Source organism: Hylobates moloch, unplaced genomic scaffold, assembly GCF_009828535.3.
Source record: "Hylobates moloch isolate HMO894 unplaced genomic scaffold, HMol_V3 SCAFFOLD_1, whole genome shotgun sequence".
NCBI lineage: Eukaryota > Metazoa > Chordata > Mammalia > Primates > Hylobatidae > Hylobates > Hylobates moloch.
In genome coordinates, this window is record NW_026652276.1 from 167914851 (window position 1) to 167939927 (window position 25077).

The 25077-nt window shown below is 38.3% G+C and overlaps 1 protein-coding gene across 7 annotated transcripts in view; it reads left to right on the forward strand.

Moving 5' to 3' along the window:
* Positions 1–25077, forward strand: part of PEX1 (peroxisomal biogenesis factor 1) — a 42526-nt gene that overhangs the window by 5416 nt on the left and 12033 nt on the right. For 5 of the 7 annotated variants that reach the window (XR_009208805.1, XR_004371172.2, XM_032761070.2 and 2 more), the window contains exons 2-16: positions 663–806; positions 3843–3926; positions 4673–4787; positions 4886–5652; positions 8839–8958; positions 11096–11219; positions 11747–11850; positions 13378–13460; positions 16255–16387; positions 17010–17106; positions 18463–18633; positions 20173–20327; positions 21283–21472; positions 21687–21853; positions 23822–23956. Coding sequence is in view for 5 of the 7 variants with exons in the window: in XM_032761070.2 (XP_032616961.1) it covers positions 663–806; positions 3843–3926; positions 4673–4787; positions 4886–5652; positions 8839–8958; positions 11096–11219; positions 11747–11850; positions 13378–13460; positions 16255–16387; positions 17010–17106; positions 18463–18633; positions 20173–20327; positions 21283–21472; positions 21687–21853; positions 23822–23956 (2589 nt within the window). In the remaining 2 variants the exon portion in view is untranslated. Of the gene's footprint in view, positions 1–662; positions 807–2941; positions 2959–3004; positions 3761–3842; positions 3927–4672; positions 4788–4885; positions 5653–8838; positions 8959–11095; positions 11220–11746; positions 11851–13377; positions 13461–16254; positions 16388–17009; positions 17107–18462; positions 18634–20172; positions 20328–21282; positions 21473–21686; positions 21854–23821; positions 23957–25077 lie in introns of those variants that run through there. The other 2 variants (XM_032761076.2, XM_032761072.2) reach the window with 2 other exon arrangements.

A 25077-nucleotide genomic window follows, 5' to 3' on the forward strand; every position in this document is an offset into this window, starting at 1 on the left:
ATTACCTCTGAGAACAGGGACATGGCTTCACATTTTACCCTTTTGTACGTTTTGTGCTTTTGCCACATGCATTTATTATTCTTCCAATAAATAAGTAAATAAATATGGATTGCATTCTCCATCTGGTTGGTGTTTCATAATTCTAAAATTATATTGCTACATTTTTAAAGATGATATATGTTTCTACTTATTAACATATATGTTAAAATAGTAAATTTATATCTTATTTAATAATTTCCCTATTGATAGACATTTAAGGCAGTCTGAAGTGTTCACTATTATAGAAAATACTGCACAGATAGCTTTTGCTGTAGTTTCTTTTTTCTTTGAATCATTAATTGGGAATAAATGCTCAAACAGTTATATGTGGCTCAACTGCTATGTAAGTTTATTGACTGACTGCTGCAATTTTGAATTCTGAAAGGGTTGATTAAATTTATAATGCTGCCATAAGAATATAAGGGTATTGGTTTCATTAGCATCACCAGCATTGGGTGTTGGAAATGATTATAGATTTTTAAATGCTACAACAAATGTAGATAACAGAAAACTATCTATAGAATTCTTTTTGGACATGTGAATTGTAATAATAGTTTATTTTCATGTGAATCCAGAAAAATGTATATGAAAACCTTTTTTCCTCTCATTTCTTATATGAATAGAATCAAGCTATAGAAGTGGTCTGGAATCACCAGCCTGCATTCTTGAGCTGGGTGGAAGGCAGGCATTTTAGTGATCAAGGTGAAAATGTGGCTGAAATTAACAGACAAGTTGGTCAAAAACTTGGACTCTCAAATGGGGGACAGGTAAGCACATGTGATGGCAATAACTTTCTTCTAATGTCACGTAATATAGCAATAGAAATAAAATTAAAAGTTTAGATTTTTTGTTAAAGGAGGTGAGATTACACCTAATTTGTATGCTATTACCTAACTAGTCTAGGATATTGAAGCTGACTATACTCTGTTTTTAGGTCATTATCTTGTAGTTTACCATACTCCCTACTTGCTTCTTATTCTACTATTTAACTCATTTTCCACATTCCCTAATTTTGGTTTCATGAAATTATTTTTCCTTCTGAATTACTAGGTTCTACTTACTATTATTAAACTTTATTTCTGACATTTTATAACCTTCTATGGTCTCACTTGATTAAAAAATAAAAAATTCAGCTGGGTGCGGTGGCTCATACCTATAATCCCAGCACTTTGGGAGGCCGAGGTGGGCGGCTAATTTGAGGTCAGGAGTTGGAGACCAGCCTGGCCAACGTGGTGAAACCCCCCATCTCTACTAAAAATTCAGAAATTAGCTGGGCATGGTGGCAGGTGCCTGTAATCCCAGCTACTCGGGAGGCTGAGGCAGGAGAATTGCTTGAACCTGGGAGGTGGAGGTTGCAGTGAGCTGAGATTGCACTGCTGCACTTCAGCTGGGTGACAAGAGCAAAACAATGTCTTGAAAAAAATAAAAAATAAAAAATTCTACAACACAGGTTATTATTTTTCCATTTTTGTCTTCCCTTATGAGTTTAATATGCTTAGATTATAAACCTGAAAGCTTGAATACCCATGTCTATTTTTTGTTTTCTTATGTTTATCAAGTTATTCCTTTAAACATTTTCTAAACTGTAGGAATAATATGAGGCTGGGCTCAATGGCTTATGCCTGTAATCCCAGTGCTTTGGGAGGCCAAGGTGGGAGGACCACTTGAGGCCACGAGTTCAAGATTGGCTTGGCTAGGCAACATAGCAAGACCCTATCTCTACAAAAAAATTAAAAAAATTAGCTGGGCCTGGTAGTGCATGCTTGTAGTCCCAGCTACTCAGCAGACTGAGGTAGGAGGAATGCTTGAGCCCAGGAATTTGAGTGACCTATGATTATGCACTCCAGCCCAGGCAACAGCAAGACCCTATCTCTTAGAAGAAGAAGATGTAGTAATAATACATATTCATTATAACTATTTTACCATTGAAAGTAAAAAATGAGTTTTTACCTTTCCCCAGTCCCATCCTCAGAATGAATGTCACCTGTTTTGGGGGATCTCAGTAGACCTTTAGGATTGGAGGAATGAGATCATTCATATTTTCTGCAATTATTACCCCACAAAATATTTCAGATACCTTTCCATGTATTACAAACAATGTGCATTTAACATGTCTCTCTCTTTCTGTCTCTCTCTCTGTGTGTCTTTATGATCCTCTGTTGCAGCCCTGCCACTAAGACACTGTCTCCTGAAGAATCACTGATAGGAACAGAAAATGGACTGGCTAGCCCAGGAGTCCTTAGCTTCTTAGGGGGCAGGAGTTGCTTTGTGCTTTCTCAGAATCAGATATATATGTGGACTGAAACATTTAAAACAGAATAGCCAAGGGCGCTATACGTTTAAAACTTATATAGGTGGGGCTACATTGCTCTCTATTACTAATTTCCCATGACAATACACGAGAGTGCCATGTCTTTTTAACTTGTTTTGAGCACAGACTAATTTTGTTTATGCATGTTTTTTGATGAGAATAGGCTACTCATGAGAAATCTATAAACCTAACACTAGTCCCTTGCATACTCTAAATTGTTGCTAGAATCTTAAAATTTTAGCACCAGACAGACCTTAGAAATCATTAACTTTGGTGCTTTTTTCTACAATACAAGGAGATGGAATATTTTACCCAGGATTGCTTAGCAGGTTACAGTTCTGCCCTCTGAGTACCCGGCACTTCCTGTGGGCAACATCAACTTCCTGATTTTCAAGTCTTAATTAGTACTCTGAAGAATCCTACTTGTTTTTAACTCGCATTTGCTTTGAAGTGACTTTACCTGATTTTTTTAGATCCCTTATTGCAGCAATGCCGCTAAGAAACTGAGTCTCTAGCTTCTTGGTGGGCAGGAGCTGCTTTGTGCTTGCTCAGAATCATCCTTTTCAGTAAGGGAGATATTGAAGAGAAATCTACTGAGGAGTCTGGAGGTGAGGCGCTCAGGGAAATTCTGCTCCAGTCCACAAAAGCAGAGAGGAAGGGTTGGTTACCCAGAGTATTTAACATGCAGAGGCTTTGGATTTTACTCCTTTAATCCTTGAAAATGCCTATAGAAGGGGAAAGAAAGTAAGATGGTGACTCCAGCTTATAGACATACTAGTGTTTCATATATTTAAACTATAATGAGGGTATTATTTGTTTTACTTAACTTTCAGCTGTGAAGGATTATACTTCTCAATATTTGTCTCCAGTGTCTATTTCAGTGTATTTTTCACTTTTCTTGAAGCAGCATGTCTGTTGCAAAACTTCTAGAAATAATGAGAATATTTATATATTAGATCAAGCCATAACTTGATGATATAGTCATTTCTTCTTATATTTTTTACTTACATTTTTACATTTTAATGATTACTTTCATTTTTGAAAAACGTGTCGTGCTGAGATGTATTTTTCTTCATTCTGTAATTAGTTATCAAACAGTTTTTCCTAAAATGCTGAGTGTATCAAGTCTTGGCTAAGAATAAGTACTTAATAAATATTTGTCACATGAAAGACTACACATATAGCCAGGCACAGTGGCTTGCACCTGTTTTCCCAGCTACTCAGGAGGCTGAGGCAGGAGGATTGCTTGAGCCCAGAGTTTCCAGGCTGCAGTGAGCTATGATTGTACCACTGCACTCCAGAATGGGTGACAGAGCCGGGCCCCATCTCTCAAAACAGAAGAGAAGGATTACATAGACTACATATACACCCCCATCCAAAACACACACACACATCTACTTACCTAAAATGGTAAGAAGATAACTTCTTATTTTCTAATATATGACACAGAAAAGTTTTTTTAAACTAGTTTTAAATTTTTAATTTTTTCTAGGTGTTTCTCAAACCATGTTCCCATGTGGTATCTTGTCAACAAGTTGAGGTGGAACCCCTCTCAGCAGATGATTGGGAGATACTGGTAAAGAAAACCAAATAAGAACTATCTCATTTAAGGTTAAATTACTTCACAATATCAATGTTTTTAGATTTCTCTTCTCTAAGCTTTATTATATATTCTGAGTTGGTTTTGAATTATAAGAATGAATTGGGGCCAGGCACAGTAGCTCATGCCTATAATCCCAGCACTTTGGGAGGCCAAGGCAGGTGGATTGCTTGAGTCCAGGAGTTCAAGACCAGGCTGGGCAACATGGTGAAACCCCGTCTCTACTAAAAATACAAAAATTAGCCGGGCATGGTAGTGCATGCCTTTAGTCCCAGCCACTTGGGAGGCTGAGGCAGGAGAATCGCTTGAGCCCGTAAAGTCAAGGCTGCAGTGAGTCAAGATCTTGCCATTATACTCCAGTCTGGACAACAGAGTGAGACCTTGTCTCAAATAAAAAAAGAATAAATTGATAGAGATCTAATGTACAACCTGACAACTATAGCTAATAAAATTGTATTGGGGATTCATGTTAAATGAGGAGATTTTAACTACTCTTAACCACAAAAACAAAAAAGTAGGTAACTGTGAGATGATGTATATGTTAATTTACTTCACTATAGTAACAATTTTACTATCTATATGTAGCTCATAACATCATGTTGTATATATTAAATATGCACATTAAAATTTGTTTTTTAAAAAAATGAATTGAGATTTTTTTTAACTAGACATGGAGTGGGCAAATTGTAAAGTGAATTGATCTTTTCGTCTGTTGGTTCTAGGAGCTGCATGCTGTTTCCCTTGAACAGCATCTTCTAGATCAAATTCGAATAGTTTTTCCAAAAGCCATTTTTCCTGTTTGGGTTGATCAACAAACGTACATATTTATCCAAATTGGTAGGTGCTATTGTAATATTTGCTGTCATATTCTACACTATAGCATTGAGTCCAAAGTAGAAATGAATGTGCACTAATGAGCTTTATTTTCTACACAGTTGCACTAATACCAACTGCCTCTTATGGAAGGCTGGAAACTGACACCAAACTCCTTATTCAGCCAAAGACACGCCGAGCCAGAGAGAATACATTTTCAAAAGCTGATGCTGAATATAAAAAACTTCATAGTTATGGAAGAGACCAGAAAGGAATGATGAAAGAACTTCAAACCAAGCAACTTCAGTCAAATACTGTGGGAATCACTGAATCTAATGAAAACGAGTCAGAGATTCCAGTTGGCTCATCATCAGTAGCAAGTTTATGGACTATGATAGGAAGCATTTTTTCCTTTCGATCTGAGAAGAAACAAGAGACATCCTGGGGTTTAACTGAAATCAATGCATTCAAAAATATGCAGTCAAAGGTTGTTCCTCTAGACAATATTTTCAGAGTATGCAAATCTCAACCTCCTAGTATATATAACACGTCAGCAACCTCTGTTTTTCATAAACACTGTGCCGTTCATGTATTTCCATGGGACCAGGAATATTTTGATGTAGAGCCCAGCTTTACTGTGACATATGGAAAGCTAGTTAAGCTACTTTCTCCAAAGCAACAGCAAAGTAAAACAAAACAAAATGTATTATTACCTGAAAAAGAGAAGCAGATGTCAGAGCCACTAGATCAAAAAAAAATTAGGTCAGATCATAGCGAAGAAGATGAGAAGGCCTGTGTGCTACAAGTAGTCTGGAATGGACTTGAAGAGTTGAACAATACCATCAAATACACCAAAAATGTAGAAGTTCTCCATCTTGGGAAAGTCTGGGTTAGTATAAATTTTATAACTTGGGAGAATTTTTATGTGGCTTAAACATCCCCAAATTATGAATTAGGATAGTATTTCATATATAAATTGAAAATTAATTAAAAAGAAACACAGTGCCTAAAGGCACTTGGGGGACACATTTACGCTTTGCAGTAAAGTCCTTGTTTGGATAAAGATTGTGTATTTTCTGGCCAAGTAAGCTTGAATAGGTACAAGCTTAGATAGGTTCAGGCCCAGAGAGGTCAAAATTACTTGCTGAGATTGCATAGTTAGTGTTAACAACTAGGATTCAAACCCAGGCAGATTGACTTGGGGGTTCATCAGCATGGAGTGCCCTACAAAGCCTCCCATTTTTAATGCTTGCAGATTTGTTCCCCAGCTACCGAAAGCAACTTGTTAATATTAGGGAAAAGGGCCAGTGTAGGGAGAGATCCATGGCATGAGGTAACCTTCCTGCTGCATGTGGTGGCACCTGGATTGGAATGCATCCAGGAGCTGCTTACCCTGCTGGTGTCTGCTCTTTAATTTTTGTGTAACAGAGAGGAAGTAGACAGGGCAACTAGTGTTCCAGCCCCTCATCCTGGCCACAAATATTAATGCTACCTTTATATGACATAAGTCACTAGTTCACTTGTTGGAACCTAAGTTTGAACCACTGTAAAGTAAGACTTCATAGTGATAAAGAGCGGAACTTGTTAGGAAAGGGAATAACATAGAAAGAGAAGATTGTCTCCTTTTGTAGATTTTTTTTTCTCCGACAGTTTCACCTGTGACCTTTATACAAATAACTGACAAAGCATTAATCTCTTTGGCCTACATCATTTTCTTTTCTTTTTTTTCCCCCGAGATGGAGTTTCACTCTTCTTGCCCAAGCTGGATTGCAATGGTGTGATCTGGCTCACTGCAACCTCTGCCTCCCAGGTTCAAGCGGTTCTCCTGCCTCAGCCTCCCGAGTAGCTGGGACTTCAGGCATACACCACCACGCCTGGCTAATTTTTTGTATTTTTAGTAGAAACAGGGTTTCACCATGTTAGCCAGGCTGGTCTGGAACTCCTGACCTCAGGTGATCTGCCTGCCTCGGCCTCCCAAAGTGCTGGGATTACAGGCATGAGCCACTGCTCCTGGCTGGCCTACATCATGTTCTAAAGCTCCAGACCATTCTTTTCTTTTTTTGAGTCAGAGGCTTGCTTTGTTGCCCAGGCTGGAGTGCAGTGGCACCACCTCCACTCACTGCAACCTCCACCTCCCAGGTTCAAGTGATTCTCCTGCCTCAGCCTCCGGAGTAGCTGGGACTACAAGTGTGTGCCACCACTCCTGGCTAATTTTTGTATTTTTAGTAGGGATGAGGTTTCACCATGTTGGCCAGGCTGGTCTTGAACTCCTGGTCTCAAGTGATCAGCCTGCCTCAGTCTCCCAAAGTGCTGGGATTACAGGCGTGAGCCACTGTGCCTGGCCTCAGATCATTATTTTCTGTTAGCTTTAAACTGTCCGTTCAGGAGATCCCACTGCATCCTCAAATTCAAAATGTCTAACACTGAGCTTATGATTTAGCTGGTTCTGTCATTAGATGGGAATATCCTTTTATTTCCTTGAAATTATATGGTGAGAACAGGGAGAAGTGCTGATGGTAAAGTCCTGTGATTAAGATAGCAGTAAGGACTCTGCCCTTCCCACTCCACTGAAGGTTGAAGAGCCATGGACAATAAGAAGTCACAGTAGGTGAAATCAGATACTAAAATGGACTTGGCTTGAGAGATCAAAATTGATCACTTGGTGATACAACTAACAAATGCATGTTAACTGGAACCTTTATTACCCTGTGAAGCATGGTGATTAAAAAAAAAAAAAAACAGGTAACTTGATTGTTAAATTCTCTTTAAGTCAGAATATGTACCTTAGAGTTTTTATTTATGCTTCTGTCTACCATTAATATGTCTGCACCTGCTCTTTAGAAGTTAATAGAGAGTAAAGTCGTCTTTATGTCTTTCAGTGCTTGCTTATATTTGGGAAGTTGAGAAAAATTTTTAACATCATTATTGAGATATATATATATATATATATATATATATATATTTTTTTTTTTTTTTTTTTTTTTTTTTTTTTTTTCTTGAGACAGAGTCTTGCTTTGTCACCCAGGCTGGAGTGTGGTGGCGCTCTCCACTCACTGCAAGCTCCGCCTCTCAGGTTCAAGTGATTCTCCTGCCTCAGCCTCCCGAGTAGCTGGGATACAGGCTCCCACCACGACGTCTGGCTAATTTTTGTAGTTTTAGTAGAGATGAGGTTTCACCATATTGGCCACGCTGGTCTCAAACTCCTGACCTCGTGATCCGTCCACCTCAGCCTCCCAAAGTGCTGGGATTACAGGCGTGAGCCACCGTGCCCAGCTGAGATAAAATTTAAAGTGTACAATTCAGTCATTTTTAGTATATTTATACTAGTTGTACAACCATCACCACAATCTTAAGTTTAGAACATTTTCGTTAGGGGGTGGGAGAAATTTTACTCTGCTTTTTAGATTAAGTTTCTGTCTGGATCTAATCATTTAATCAGACAATCAGGCAGATTGTGATTAGTTTCGTCCATTCCAGCTTCTTCATTGGTTGTTAACTTTCACAAATAAAGGCTGCTCAAAGATTAGAAATAACATTTAATTTGAATGTAAATGTACCATAGTTTAAAAGATGGGTTTGGTGAGTACAGTCAAATGCATTCATTTAAAGATCTAATTCTGAAGATTATGTAAAGAAAAAGAAAGAAATGTAGGGAGAAGATTGAAATGTTCATGGTATAGCAATATCTGGACATCCATCTGGTTACACCGTTGGTATTTGAATGTTTGTGCCCTCCTCAAATTCATATGTTGAAATCCCAACTCCCAAGGTGATGGTATTAGGAAGTGTGGTCTTTGGGAAGTGATTAGGTCATGAAGGTGAAGACTTCATGAATGGGATTCGTGCTCTTATAAAAGAGAACTGTGAGAAATAAGTTTCTGTCATTTGTTAGCCACCCAGTTTAGGATATTTTGATACAGCAGCCTGCATGGACTGAGACAACTATGAGTTATTATGATAGCTTCTGTTATTTCACCTAAATTCATAGAAGCTAATATATCAATATTGATGCTGTGAAATATTTCTTAACCAAGCTTTGAATATATTTATATTTTTGTTTATTTTTAAATTTCAGATTCCAGATGACCTGAGGAAGAGACTAAATATAGAAATGCATGCTGTAGTCAGGATAACTCCAGTGGAAGTTACCCCTAAAATTCCAAGATCTCTAAAGTTACAACCTAGAGAGAATTTAGTGAGTTCAAATATATATGTTACATCAAAATTCTTTTACACGTTTTGTAAGATTTCTAGTTGCTTTAGCTAAGTAATAAGAATGTTGTATTCCTTTTTGATATGTCTTTTTTTATTGTGTTAAACTATATATAACATAAAATATGCCATGTTAGCCATTTTTAAGTGTATAATTCAGAGGCATTAATTACATTCATAATATTGTACAACCATCACCACTATCTATATCCAGAACTTTTCCATCACCCCAAAGAGAAACTTGGTACCCATTAAACAATAATTCCCCATCCACTCCTTTTCCCAGTCCCTGGTAATCTCTAATGTATATTGTGTCTCTATGCTTATTCTAGATATTTCATATATAAGTGGAAGTATGCATTTGTCTTATGTATCTGACTTATTTCATTTAACATAATGTTTTCAAGGCTCATCTGTGTTGTATGTATCAGAATGTTATTCCTCTTCATGGCTGAATACTATTCCATTGACTGTATATACCACATTTGTTTATCCATTCATCTGTTGATGGACACTTGGGTTGTTTCCACATTTTTCGCTGCTGTGAATAATGCTACAGTGAACATTGGTGTACAAGTATCTGTTTGAGTTCCTTTTTTCAGCTCCTTTGGGATATACCTAGGAATTATGTTTAACTTTTTGAGAAGCTGAGAAATCTTTAATAAATGATAACACAAATACATATATTTGCCAATGCAAATATGAGTATTTTTGGCTTTTAAGAGATTGATAATTTTGAAACATGGTTGTAATTTAAAAAAATTGTCCCATGTTGTTTCAGTATTAATATTGTAGCCTAAAAGAGTGCTAGACTGTTTTACTTTTTACTCAGTTAATTCTTTGGATACTGGTAGAATCAGGAAATGAGATACTGAACTTAAAGATCTTTGTAGGTGGGGTCCAGTGGCTCACACCTGTAATTCTAGCACTTTGAGAAGCTGAGGTGGGAGGATTGCTTGAGGCCAAGAGTTTGAGAACAGCCTGGGCAACATAGCAAGACCCCATCTCTACAAAAAAATGTAAAAAAAAAATTAAGCCAGGCGTGGTAGCTCACGCCTATTATCCCAGCACTTTGGGAGGCTGAGATGGGTGGATCACTTGAGGTCAGGAGTTTGAGACCAGCTTGGCCAACATGGTGAAACCCCATCTCTACTAAAAATACAAAAATTAGCCGGGCGTGGTGCTAATCCTGTAATCTCAGCTACTCAGGAGGCTGAGGCAGGAGAACCACTTGAACTGAGGAGGTTGAAGTTGCAGTGAGCCTAGATCTCACCACTGCACTCCAGCCTGGGTGACAGAGCGAGACTCTATCTCAAAAAAAGTAAAAATAAAAATTAGACACATGTGGTGGCACATGCCTGTAGTCCTAGCTACTCAGGAGGCTGACTGAGGTGGGAGGATCTCTTGAGCCCAGGAGTTCAACACTGCAGTGAGCTATGATTGTGCCACTGCACTCCAGCCTAGGCAATATCTCAAAAAAAATTTTTTTTAATAGATTATTAGGCCAGATGTGGTGGCTCATGCCAGTAATCCCAGCACTTTGGAAGGCCAAGGCAGGCGGATCACCTGAGGCCAGGAGTTTGAGACCAGCCTGGCCAACATGGTGAAACCCCATGTCTACTAAAAATACAAAAATTAGCTGGCAATGTCTGTAATCCCAGCTGCTTGGGAGTCTGAGGCAAGAGAATTGCTTGAACCTGGGAGGCAGAGGTTGCAGTGAGTGGAGACTGCGCCACTGCACTCCAGCCTGGGCGATACAGTGAGATTCTGTCTCAAAGAAAAAGGAATTTGTTTTCCTGTCTTTATCGTGAGGGAGGAAAGGGAGAATGGGGTTGGAATGGTTAGTGAGTGAGCCAAATTATGGTAGGTGTATCACTGGGCATAGAGAAAAGGAGCATTTAAAACTTTTCCACCTAACAGATGTTTCTTCAGGCTACACTGCACTCATTGTGCTATCTGTAATGTCAAATCCCAAACCTGTGCCTATAGAATATGAACATCCTTCATTGGATTTGTTTGGTAAGGCTTACACTTTATTAGGAAGATAAGATGTTAAAATAAGGGTGTTAAGGTTAAATTCAGATATAAGGATAATTCATTACTATTCCTTTTTCTGGCAGCCTAAAGACATAAGTGAAGAAGATATAAAAACTGTATTTTATTCATGGCTACAGCAGTCTACTACCACCATGCTTCCTTTGGTAATATCAGAGGAAGAATTTATTAAGCTGGAAACTAAAGATGGTGAGTACACTTGTTATTTGACTTTTTTTCTATTTATATAGTTGTACATTTTTAATTGTTCTTGCAACCTGTCATACATGTGAACAGTATGTGAATAGTGAAATATAATTATGATAATTAAACAGTAGATTTTATGGATTGAAAAATATCTGTGGCCGGGTGCAGTGGCTCATGCCTGTAATCCCAGCACTTTGGGAGGCCGAGGCAGGCAGATCACTTAAGGCCAGGAGTTTGAGAGCAGCCTGCCAACATGGCGCAACCCTATCTATACAAAAAAATACAAAAATTAGCCAGACGTGGTGGTGTATGCCTGTAGTCCCAGCTACTTGGGAGGCTGAGGCAGAAGGATCACTTGAGCCCAGGAGGTCTGTGTTCCTGCCACTGCACTCCAGCCTGGGCAACAGAGCGAGACCCTGTTGGGGAAAAAAAAAAAAGGCCTTTAACTTAAACAAATTTGACATTTAAAATCTTAAATTATTTCATCTGTTTCAATACTAACTCTGCATTTATTACTTTCTTTTTAATAGGGCTGAAGAAATTTTCTCTGAGTATAGTTCATTCTTGGGAAAAAGAAAAAGATAAAAATATTTTTCTGTTGAGTCCCAATTTGCTGCAGAAGATTACAATACAAGTAAAAGCATATTATTGAATATTTAATAAAATACTATTTGTTACATGTGATTGATAATAAAGTATGAATTTCCTTGTAACACCTTGCATTGTGAAGTGTATTAAAAACCTGGTAAGAGTAAGGAATAACTTGATTTAAAATATTTTATTCTGTAATCTCTTTAAATTATCTGTACAAATTATTGACTTATCTTAAATTTAAAAATGAATGCCTTAGCACAGTTAAGTTCCAAGAATAGAGTTGATCGTGTTAACTGGTAAATGGATCATGATTTAAAATTCTTCTAGGATTGAAACGAATGACAACGTATTTTTAAGGGTTTGATTTTTTAAATTCCTATTTTTACATGCAATTTTACCGCACAACCCATCTTACTTTGACAGTTCTTAAATTCGCAGCTCTTCAGAAATATTATCAGATCACTTTTCTTTGCTTCCGTAGGTTTTTTTTGTTTGTTTGTTTGTTTGTTTTAAGACAGTGTCTTGCTTTGTTGCCCAGGCTGGAGTGCAGTGGCATGATCATGGCTCACTGCAGCCTCGACCTCCTGGGCTCAGGTGATTCTCCCACCTCAGCCTCCCGAGTAGCTGGGACCACAAGCGAATGCCATAATGCCTGGCTAATTTTTGTATGTTTTGTAGAGATAGGGTTTCACCATGTTGCCCAGAATTGTCTTGAACTCCTGGGTTCAAGCAATTGTTCTGCCTTGCCCATCCAAAGTGGTTTGATTACAAGTGTGAGCCACTGCGCCCAGCTCTTCTAGAAGTATTTTAAGAGTGGACTTTTTTTTTTAAACGGAGTCTCACTCTGTCACCCGGGCTGGAGTGCAGTGGCACAATCCCGGCTCACTGCAACCTCCACCTCCCGGATTCAAGTGATTCTCCTGCCTCAGCTTCCCTAGTAGCTAGAATTACAGGCGCATGCCACCACGCCCTGCTATTTTTTGTATTTTTAGTAGAGACGAGGTTTTACCATGTTGGCCAGGCTGGTCTTGAACTCCTGACCCCAAGTGATCTGCCCTCCTCAGCCTTCCAAAGTGCTGGGATTATAAGTGTGAGCCACCACGCCCAGCCAAGAGTGGTCTTTTTACAATATTATTTTTTGATTAGGACGTTCATTCTTGTCATTATAAAATTGAAGATATTCTAGTCATTTAGAATTTCAGTGTTTTGGAACTAGACATTGTTTCTTTATTTTTGAAATATTATTGAAGGAATACCATTTGGAGAAGATACAAATGTAAGAATTGTGAAAAGGATAATTGTGACACAAATCAAAATTATAGATAAAAATATATCTGTAAAATGTATTAAGGCAATAACATTTTTTCTGCTTATTGACCATAAATATTTATGTTCCCTGGATGGGTACATTGTTATTGTCAAGGGTGTTTAAATAATGATCTTGCATGCATAATTTATCTATTCTCTCTGGTATAACAGAATCAGCAATTTAGTTTTCTGGGACCCGAGAAAAACGTGCAAAAGACATACTTTGAAATGTAAAACTGATTTTTCCTTGCAACTGTAGGTCCTTCTAGATCCTATGGTAAAAGAAGAAAACAGTGAGGAAATTGACTTTATTCTTCCTTTTTTAAAGCTGAGCTCTTTGGGGTAAGAAGTTATGGTCAAACTAGCATGTTTAGAGACATGTTTTAACATTATATCTGGCAGAGTTTTCAATGTAAATATTAAAGTAGATGTTAATGTCAATAAGTGATCTCACTAATGCATTAGTAGATATTTTTTCAAGGATTGTCTCTATCTTCACGCCTAGCTTATAATTTGCCTTGTCATCTTTTTTTCTTTCTTTATTTTTGTGTTTTTATCCATCCCTGGTGGTAGGGGATAACCTTGTCTTCTGTGATAACAAGAAGTCTGAAGCTTATTAGAAATTTTACTTTGAGAATTGATCGATGAGAAGAAAGCAACTAGATATCACCTGGATCATATATGCTTGAATAAAACAATAATTCTTAGAACAAATAAATACATTTTAAAAGTTAAAGCCAAAAAAAGTAGTTGAATGTTTAAAAATATTTCAAATTAAGTTATTCCTTCACTGTCTTGTATTACTGTAATAATTTGGATTATTTGTGTTTTTCTCAACTTTTAAAACAAATATTTAAAAAATTCCTCTTAAGTAGGGCTAGATAAAATATAAAAAATATTTTTTAAACTCTTAATTTCCATATTTCTTATATAATACGAGAATCTCTTATAAACATTACCTCTTAGAAGTCCTCATAGAACGGCCGGGCGCGGTGGCTCACGCTTGTAATCCCAGCACTTTGGGAGGCCGAGGCGGGCGGATCACGAGGTCAGGAGATCGAGACCACGGTGAAACCCCGTCTCTACTAAAAATACAAAAAATTAGCCGGGCGTGGTGGCGGGCGCCTGTAGTCCCAGCTACTCGGAGAGGCTGAGGCGGGAGAATGGCGTGAACCCGGGAGGCGGAGCTTGCAGTGAGCCGAGATTGCGCCATTGCACTCCAGCCTGGACGATAGAGCGAGACTCCGTCTCAAAAAAAAAAAAAAAAGAAGTCCTCACAGAAGCTTTGGTAGATATTGTAGTAGTGATTTGATTTCCTAGAGTGGTACAATCTGTAAATGTTTTAGTAAAAGGATTAAACCATAAAGTCAAAATGTTTATAGCACAGTGTTTATTAATATAAGATAAAATCTTTTTTTTTTTTTTTTAAGATGGACTCTCACTTTGTCACCCAGGCTGGAGTGCAGTGTTGCAATCTCAGCTCATTGCAACCTCCGCCTCCCGGGTTCAAGCGATCCTTCCGCATCAGCCTCCTAAGTAGCTGGGATTACAAGCATGTGCCACAACACCTGCCTAATTTTTTGTATTTTTAGTAGAGATGGAGTTTCACCATGTTTGCCAGGCTGGTCTCAAGTGATCTGCCTGCCTCAGCCTCCCAAAGTGCTGGGATTACAGACGTGAACCACTGCACCCAGCATAAAGTAAAATCTCTTCAGACTCTCATGTGATCATATAAAGTGGCAGGCATCACAGTCAAGAAGTAGTTTAAAGTTCATGTTTGTAAAATGTAATCTACAGATTGATACTGGATTTCATAGGTAATGTTTAAGAGGAAATAAGTTTTTAGTTATCCTCAGTACTTCAAAAGTACCCATTTATGATTATGTTGATTACTAAACTAAATCATTTGGGGGTTAGAGATTTTTTTTGTGTGTGTTAAGATTCCTTAAGGAGTTCTATTAGGGTAAAACTTTTAGTAACGCATATTTTAAAAGTAATAAAACTAATTTTAAAAGCTTGGAGGAGGCCGGGCGTGGTGGCTCAAGCCTGTAATCCCAGCACTTTGGGAGGCCGAGGCGGGCGGATCACAAGGTCAGCAGATCGAGACCATCCTGGCTAACACGGTGAAACCCCATCTCTACTAAAAATACAAAAAATTAGCCGGGCGTGGTGGCGGGCGCCTGTAGTCCCAGCTACGCGGGAGGCTGAGGCAAGAGAATGGCGTGAACCCAGGAGGCAGAGCTTGCCGTGAGCCGAGATCGTGCCACTGCACTCCAGCCTGGGTGACAGAGCAAGACTCCGTCTCAAAGAAAAAAAAGCTTGGAGGCTGGGCACGGCAGCTCACACCTGTAATCCCAGCACTTTGGGAGGCCAAGGTGGGTGGATCACTTGAGGTCAGGAGTTTGAGACCAGCCTGACCAACATGGTGAAACCTTGCCTCTACTAAAAATACAGAAATTAGCCAGGTGTGGTGGTGGGCACCTGTAATCCCAGCTATTCGGGAGGCTGAGGCAGGAGAATTGCTTGAACTTGGGAGGCAGAGGTTGCAATGAGCCGAAATCATGCCACTGCACTCCAGCCTGGGTGACAGAGCAAGACTCCATCTCAAAAAAAAAAAAGCTTGGATTCGGATTCGACATTAATCAGTATACTTTCTCTCAAGTAGAGGACAATTTCTAAGATTTTAGTCTTTTAAAATTTATTAACTAGTCTGAGCATGGTGGCTTATGTCTATAATCCCAGCACTTTGTGGGGCGGAGGCAGATGGATCACTTGAGCCCAGGAGTTGGAGACTAGCCTGGGCAACATGGCAAAACCCCGTCTCTACAGCAAATGCACACACAAAAAAACCAATCAGCTGGGTGTGGTGTTACACTCCTGAAGTCCCAGCTACTCGGGAGGCTGAGGCAGGAGGATCACCTTTGCCAGGGAGTTTGAGGCTGCAGGGAGCTGGGTTCACGCCACTGCACTCCAGCCTGGATGACACAGCAAGCCCCTTTCTCAAAAAAAAAAAAAAGATAAAAAATTAAATTAAATTAACTAACTACACTGGGAAGGCAAAATTCAGCATTTTTTTAATAGCTAAATTTTATCCTGCTTCAGTCTTTTATCATGTAACTGTGTATATCTTTTACAGAGGAGTGAATTCCTTAGGCGTATCCTCCTTGGAGCACATCACTCATAGCCTCCTGGGACGCCCTTTGTCTCGGCAGCTGATGTCTCTTGTTGCAGGACTTAGGAATGGAGCTCTTTTACTCACAGGAGGAAAGGTAGGTGGTTAAGGTGTGTTTATTCTTCTGTAACATTTAATAACTTTTCATTTATCTTTCTTTGGGTTTTGACCATCTATTATATAGGGTTTATATGACATATGGAAAGCATTCATTTTTTCACTAATATTTCTGTGTGTCTGCTTTTAGGTGTTGGGGGAGTGATGACGAATAAGACTGATGTTCTCCATGCCCTTTTTCTGTGTCAGTTGATACAATTATATGGTTTTTCTTTTTTAGGCTATAAGGTGTTGATAGGGTTGAGTAACTTACAAATGTTGAACCAGCCTTGCATACCTGTGATAAATACCACGTAGTTGTGGTGTATCATTCTTTCTACATTGCTGAGTTTTATCTGCTAGTGTTCTGTTGAGCTTTTGTCCATTTAAGTTTGAAAGTGATTAGTTTGCAGTTTTCTGTTTTTGTATTGTCTTTGTCTGGTTTTGTTATCCGTGTAAATCCGGCCTCATAAAATGAATTGGGAAGTATTCTCTCCTCTTCTTTTGTTTTTTTGGAAGAGGTTGTATAAAATTGAGGCTGAATCTTGGTGGTTGCCACAATGACAGAAACTATTTCTGTGACTGAATATATTGGGAATTCCTATAAAGCAATTATTTTCTAGGGAAGTGGAAAATCAACTTTAGCCAAAGCAATCTGTAAAGAAGCATTTGACAAACTGGATGCCCATGTGGAGAGAGTTGACTGTAAAGCTTTACGAGGTATGAGTATGGTAACACTCTACATAAATCCCTTTTTCATTAGAAAGACAGGAATGTTATACATAATGCTGTCAATCTAATAAATACACATATCATCTAGTCTTTAACTTTTCTGATAATCATTTAGTCATTAAAATTTCTTAGAAATTTTAAGTCTTTGGCTTTCTAATGTTTTTGATAAAATTTCTAAAACTCTCCATATTTGATGGAGGCCTATTTTTTCTTCTAGCCAGAACTTTTTGAGACTACATTCCTGGAAGTGCTCACTGACACCACTCTGAAAAATTAGTACTTAGAATATACTCTAATTGGTATAAATGATCTCTGAATTGCTATGGGAAACTGGGAGAATGGTTGCTTCAGGGGAGAGAAAGTAGGAGGCTGTGGACAGCAATGAGGAGAATTACAGTTTACCATATAACACTTTTGTACTTTTAAAGTCCATAACATTTACATTATTATCTATTCAATTAAAAAAATATTGGGAAGATTTTACTTTGAACAGTTAATTTTTCCCCCTTGGGTACCGCTATCATATAGTTCCAACTAATCATGAACTTGTGTGTTTCCTGTTCTTTGTAAATTTAAACTTTGTAACTCACCAGGAAGTTTGAAGCCAAATTTGTGATTCAAATATAGCAACTCCAGGATCTCTAGGCAGATGCATTTGCATTTGATTTTACATGAATCTTGATCCCTTATTCTCACTTATGTTTTCCCACATCCTCCTTTTTTAATTTTGTTGTAAGTCATCTAAAATTCTCAATGGGGTGAAACTGGGTATAAATGAATACATGCATACAGGAATTATAGTAGCATATTCCTTTTCTTTTTTTCTTTTTTTGAGACAGAGTCTTGCTCTTGTCGCCCAGGCTGGAGTGCAGTGGTGCGATCTCGGCTCACTATAGCCTCCACCTCCCAGGTTCAAGCAATTCTTGTGCCTCAGCCTCCCGAGTAATTGGTACTACAGGTGCATGCCACCACATGTGGCTAATTTTTGTATTTTTAGTAGAGACGGGGTTTCACCAGGTTGGCCAGGCTGGTCTCAAACTCCTGAGCTCAAAGTGATCTGCCCGCCTTGACCTCCCAAAGTGCTGGGATTACCAGCATAAGCCACTGCACCTGGCTTCCTTTTCTGAGTTTTATAAAATTTGATACTTTACTGCACCCTTTGAGACTGTATTAATTGAACCATGTTAATGATGAACAAGTTTTTGTGATGGGTATATTAATAAAATATAGATCAATTTTTATAGTTAAATCAATATTGAGGTTTTCTAGTGCTTTCAAAAGGACAACCTGAACTTTCCCAGCACTGAAATGATATTGAAACCATTTCATATCTTCTATATTAAGGAAAAAGGCTTGAAAACATACAAAAAACCCTAGAGGTGGCTTTCTCAGAGGCGGTGTGGATGCAGCCATCTGTTGTTCTGCTGGATGACCTTGACCTCATTGCTGGACTGCCTGCTGTCCCAGAACATGAGCACAGTCCTGATGCAGTGCAGAGCCAGCGGCTTGCTCATGGTAAATGCATCCACCACTGGCTTAAGGTCTTGTTCTTTTGTCAGTCAGCATTTTTAGTCTTAACGATAAATCTACTCTCTTCAGAGAATAATATATGTGTTATGTTAAATGTTGTGTTTGAGGCCCCTAATAGCATTCTACAGTTGTCCTATAGACTGTATTAGCAAAATTGGTAGAGTAAAAACAGTGTGAAAATTCTGCAACTTCATGGTTAGTCCTTTAGGGTTTTTCATTCTCCCTTACTTATTGTTTAATTTACAGATTTACTCTTTCGTTCATTTGACAAATATTTGTCAAATGCTTGTGCACAGTCTGTATTCTCAAATTCTAGGAGAAAAAGAAGGGTGAACAGTATTAGTACAGAATGATACTAATAATGATGGCTACTGTGTATGAGTAGCCATCCCTTTCTTGGCTTTCTTGGATTGCTTTGTATTCTACATGAAAATATTCCCTGGGCCTTACAGGTCAATAAATGGAAATTCAGAGAGATTAATTTGACCAGGGTAACCAACAAGGAGGTGACAGCATACACTATGCAAGAAGTATACACAGAGTAGTGTAGGAGCATATAACCCTAAACTGGGGGTGAGGTGGGATAAGGAGTTATCAGGGAAAGCTTTTTGGAGGACTTGACAACTGAGCTGAGTTTTTATGGAAGAGTAGAAATTAGCATGAACCAATATCATGCTAATAAAGAAGCAAAGGAAATGTGATCTACAGGCAAAAGCACAGAGGTACAGGAAGTAATGATATGTTGGGGAATACCCTGTTGACTGGAGCTTAGAGTGCAAGGAGAGGAGTGCTAGGGAGGTGAGGTTGGAGGGTTTGGCAGCATTGACTTGCTTCAAGGTTCTTAAAAGCTGAAATAGATATAAAATGCAACTAAGAGTGGCTTGGATTATTATTACCTAGTGTGTTAATCTCAAATTTTGAAATCTATAGCATCTATAGGACTGGTGTTACTAATCTTACACTCGATCTGTTACTGTTCTTATACTAGATCTATTAGTCCAGTGTTTAAGGGAGTGCTGCAAATTTCTAGGTCAGGACAGGACTCAGATGTACATTATTAATGCCTATTTCAGTTCTGACCTTCTCATATGAAACCTTACAAGACCTGGGGTAGGAAGAGATTGTTCTGGAAGTTATAGGAATATGAGCTGTATTCTGTTTAACAAACAGTATGGAAATTTATCACCCTTCTAGCATATTTATTTCAGAGACAAATTTTTATCATTGCTTCATTTATTTCATAAGATCCACAAGTAGGGAACCTCAGTAGACATTGCTCTGAGTATATGGTCTGAGTTTGCAGTACCTCTTTTGCCTCCATTAGATTTATTAGGCCCTCGATAGATAAATCAGGGAATAACTAGATGGATTCATTTTTTAAAGACATGAAAGAGTGATACCATACGTACTCCACCTTAAAGGTCAACCTTAGAGTATCATTTTTTTTTATTTTTAATGAATGTATAATTTTTAAATTTCATGTTTATTTTTCCTAAGCTTTTACACTATATTGCTTAATTCCAGCTTTGAATGATATGATAAAAGAGTTTATCTCCATGGGAAGTTTGGTTGCACTGATTGCCACAAGTCAGTCTCAACAATCTCTACATCCTTTACTTGTTTCTGCTCAAGGAGTTCACATATTTCAGTGCGTCCAACACATTCAGCCTCCTAATCAGGTAATATACTACTTGTAAGGATTATTGAATTATGTCCCTTTTATAGAAATTATTTTTCAATTTTATTAGTAATTTGTGGCTTTAAACTTATGCTTCTATTAATGATTTTAAGGATATGTAAGTCAACATTTGGTGCATATTGTGCTAGAGGCATAAATTATAATTTATAGCCACCTGAAATGTTAGTATGCACTTTCCAAGAAAATGACTTTTTTGAGAATGGTATTTCTTTGAATGAGAAAGAACAGAGAGAAATAGATAGATGGCTTTTAAACACTTCATTAATTAAACTTTTTTTTTGCCACCATCACATAATGGCACTTAGTCCCCTTTGGGAACTCATGAGGGTTTTAGTGGCAGTGAGCTGAAAGAAATATGTTCCAGGACTGGCAAACATATTTTAAATTCTTTAAAATTTTCACCTAGCATCTACCCTAAATATTCAGACCCTGTGCTAGTTAACTGCTATTGAAGAATAAAGGTATTATATCTATTATTAAGGATAATAGAATGGTATTTGAGATATTGGCCATTGAATATGTTTTTAGAAATAAGTCTTATAGGAACCAAAAAAAAAATTCTTAAAGGAACCATATATTACTAAAAATGCTTCTTATTGGAGAAAGAAATGACAATCATTTATTAATGTGATTTTTTCACAACTTTATTGAGATATAATTTAAGTACAACAAACTCACATAAGTGTACAATTTGATCAGTTTTAACATATGTAGATGCCATGAAACCATCACCACAATTAAGGAAACAAACATTTTCATCACTCCAGAAGTCTCCTAGCCCTTTTACTACCCATTCCTCCCCTGCTCCATCCCCAGACAACTACCAATTTGCTTTCTGTCACTATAGATTTGTCAACCTGATTTTCTCCAAATATACATTCTAAAATACACAGTTGAATACAATTGGAAATTTGAATTTTGTGCTTTTTCTTTAGGAACAAAGATGTGAAATTCTGTGTAATGTAATAAAAAATAAACTGGACTGTGATATAAGCAAGTTCACCGACCTTGACCTGCAGCATGTCGCTAAAGAAACTGGAGGGTTTGTGGCTAGAGATTTTACAGTACTTGTGGATCGAGCCATACATTCTCGACTCTCTCGTCAGGGTATATCCACCAGAGAAAGTATGTTTTACTATTCAAACCTGAACTTGGAATCTTCTATTGTGGAGAAATGTAATTGTAGCAAGACAAGAATTAAATATATTCCATTTGTAGTATTTGAATAAGCAGTTATTTGAGTAGAAAATCAGTGTTTCCAGCTAAGATGATGGCATATTTTAAAAATTCATATAGTGAAATATAACTAGTAAAAGAAGTTTTGTTTATTTTTAAACAGAATTAGTTTTAACAACGTTGGACTTCCAAAAGGCTCTCCACGGATTTATTCCTGCGTCTTTGCGAAGTGTCAACCTGCATAAACCTAGAGACCTGGGTTGGGACAAGATTGGTGGATTACATGAAGTTAGGCAGATACTCATGGATACTATCCAGTTACCTGCCAAGGTATGTTTAAAAAAAAAAAAAAAAGAAAAAGTGAATACTTACTCCCAGAAGAACCACTGTATTATTGGCTTTGGCTTTATGTGTTAGCTTGCCCAATCTCCATGTGAGTTAACAAGTGTTTACTGAGTTACCAAATAAATATCTAACACTATTTTAGGTACTTTAACAAATTTTTATTTTATTAATTAATTTTTTATCAGAGTTGAGACCTCACTCTGTCATCTAGGCTGGAGTACACGCACAGCTCACTGCAACCTCAAACTCCTGGGCTCAAGCAATCCTCCTGCCTCAGCCTCCCCAGTAGCTAGAACTACAGGCATGAACCACCATGCCCGGCTAACTCTTTAATTTTTGTAGAGATGGAGTCTTGCTATGTTGCCCAGGCTGACAGATTTTAATGTGTATGATGCAGTCTTTGACCATAAGAAACTTATAATAGAAAGCTGAGGTGATAGTTACAGTAAATACATTTCGATGTATAATTCTGTTTGCTTTAATCATTCAAATTGTAGTAAAGCAAGATGGACTGTCTGCTGGGATTTGAGCAGAAATGGATAGGAATAAACTAGGAGGTAGAAGAGTTATCAAGGTTCACAGGACTGATGGGTGAAGCTAGATTTCCAGACCCGGGACGTCAGTCCTTGAAAAGCAGAGTTGGCAGGCATAGACAAGGCAGAGAGCAGGATAAAGGAGACAAATGTAGATTGTTCTTCAGAAGATCAGATGGTAGAGTCTAGGAGGTAGTGTGTTTTAATCAGAGATCTGAGAGGCAAAGATCATTGCATGAGATCAGGGACCCATGCAAAGGAGTGAGAAAAAAAATGGGTAAGGACCCTGCTGCATGGCAACTCCTGGGAACAGTGGCCACTGGGGCCTGGGACATGTTGATTGCAGCCCAGGACTATTAAAACCAGTGTGAGAGAACATGGGTACGGAAGTACTAGCTAGCAGGATCATGACCCCGTTGCTGGGATGGGGCATCGAGCATTAGTACGTGGAGATTCAGTACATCCAGATACAGTACATGGAGACTATATGCGTAACTGCTGACTTTGGGCTTCTTTCTGATTGGAGCAGAGGTAGAGGTGAGTGGGAATATTCTCAACAGAGGGAACTAAATAGGCATACCTAATAAAGGAGACCAGGATATTGCAGACAGTAGCCTCAAGTTTGGCTCACCTGTTCAAAATTTCTCTTGTTCTCGAGCAGTGGTGCCTTAAAAGCTAATTTGAGAAGCAGTTGATTATTTGTTCAGCCTGGAGACTCTTGGGATATTTTACTATCTTTGATTGAATAGATTTAAATGTACACAGCTCTCATAACTTGCCCCATGAAGCATATCCATGAAAGGCACTGTACTTGTTAAAAGATTGGTTTGTACTTTTTAAATGTAGTACTTTTAATAAAACAGGAAAAATTGAAGTTCTGATGCAGTTATATGCATTTTATATAGAATGTGTTCTTTTTTTTTTTTGAGGCAGAGTCTTGCTCTGTCGCCCAGGCTGGAGTGCAGTGGCGCGATCTCGGCTCACTGCAAGCTCCGCCTCCCGGGTTCCCGCCATTCTCCTGCCTCAGCCTCTCCGAGTAGCTGGGACTACAGGCGCCCGCCACCACGCCCGGCTAATTTTTTGTATTTTTAGTAGAGACGGGGTTTCACCGTGGTCTGGATCTCCTGACCTCATGATCTGCCCGCCTTGGCCTCCCAAAGTGCTGGGATTACAAGCGTGAGCCACCGCGCCCGGCCTTAGAATTGTTCTTAATTGGAAAAAATTTGTAGTCGTTCCTTTGAGTTCATTTATAGTTTTTAGTAGGAACTGTATTTTCTACTGTTGTACTTGCTGTTACTAAAGAAAGGTAGTCGTGATTACCATCTGAATATTTTTTTCTATACATTGATCTTTAGCTGCTACTTAGTCATTTCTGTTTAGACTCGGGCTCTTTTTCATATTTTTTTTGTTTGTTTCTCAGTATCCAGAATTATTTGCAAACTTGCCTATACGACAAAGAACAGGAATACTGTTGTATGGTCCGCCTGGAACAGGAAAAACCTTACTAGCTGGGGTAATTGCACGAGAGAGTAGAATGAATTTTATAAGTGTCAAGGTATGTTGCCCACTTATCTTCTTTTTTTATTGAGGTACAATTTACATAAATGCAGTTACCCATTTTAAAGTGTAAATTCACTGGCATTTAGTGCATTCACAATGTTATGCAACCACCACCTCCCTCTAATTTCAAAACTTTTTCATTCCACTCCTCCTTCTGCTCATCCCCTGGCAACCATTAATCTGCTTTTTGTCTCTGTGGATTTGCCTTTTCTGTATATTTCATATAAAAGAAATCATGCAATATGTGACCTTTTTGTGTCTGGCTTCTTTCAATTATGTAATGTTTTCATGGTTCATCCAGGTAGTAGCATGTATCAGTACTTCATTCCTTTGCATGACTGAATAATGTTACCATACTTTGTTTATCCACTTATCACTGGTGAACATTTGAATTGTTTCTACCTTTTTGTTGCTGTAAATATTCATGTACAAATTTCTCCATGGATATGTTTTCATTTCTCTTGGGTATAAACTGAGGAGTAGAATTGTTGGGTCTTAGGGTAATTCTCTAACTTTTCAAAGAACCACCAAACTGTCTTTCATACCAACTGCACCATTCCCACTAGCAATGTGGGGGGTTCCTGATTCTCCACATCTTTACCAACACCATTATGTTTCTCGATTGTGGGCTAGTCTCACATTTGGAAAGCTAGTAGGAGCAGCGATCCATCTATTAAAAGTTGTGTGAAATTGAGTAATGAGCCACCTCTCTCTTGTAGGGCTTATTATCTTCTTGCTTAAGGCAATCTTCATGCATTGTGAACAGAATTATACATAAATACTCAGATAGAAAGGCAAACCATTCTTAAAGGGAGTAGACAACTAGAGGCTGGAGACCATACTGAGGCAGGAAGCTGGGGTTTTTATGGTTCTGTTACTTTTGACTGTATCTCACCATTGCTTGTGTCAAAGTGAGACTAGGTCTAAGTTTTTTTCAGGTATAAGGTGAGTGTGGTAATTAAGGGGCATGCTAGCAGATCATTTTGGGTAGTGCTTCACAGTCCACCACTGGTGTGTCATTGTGGTCACAGATCCAGTATCTTAGCTGTATAATTTCAGCACATCAGCAATATTAGTTTAACAAAGGGCAGTTAGATTCCAAGACAAAGGAATCGT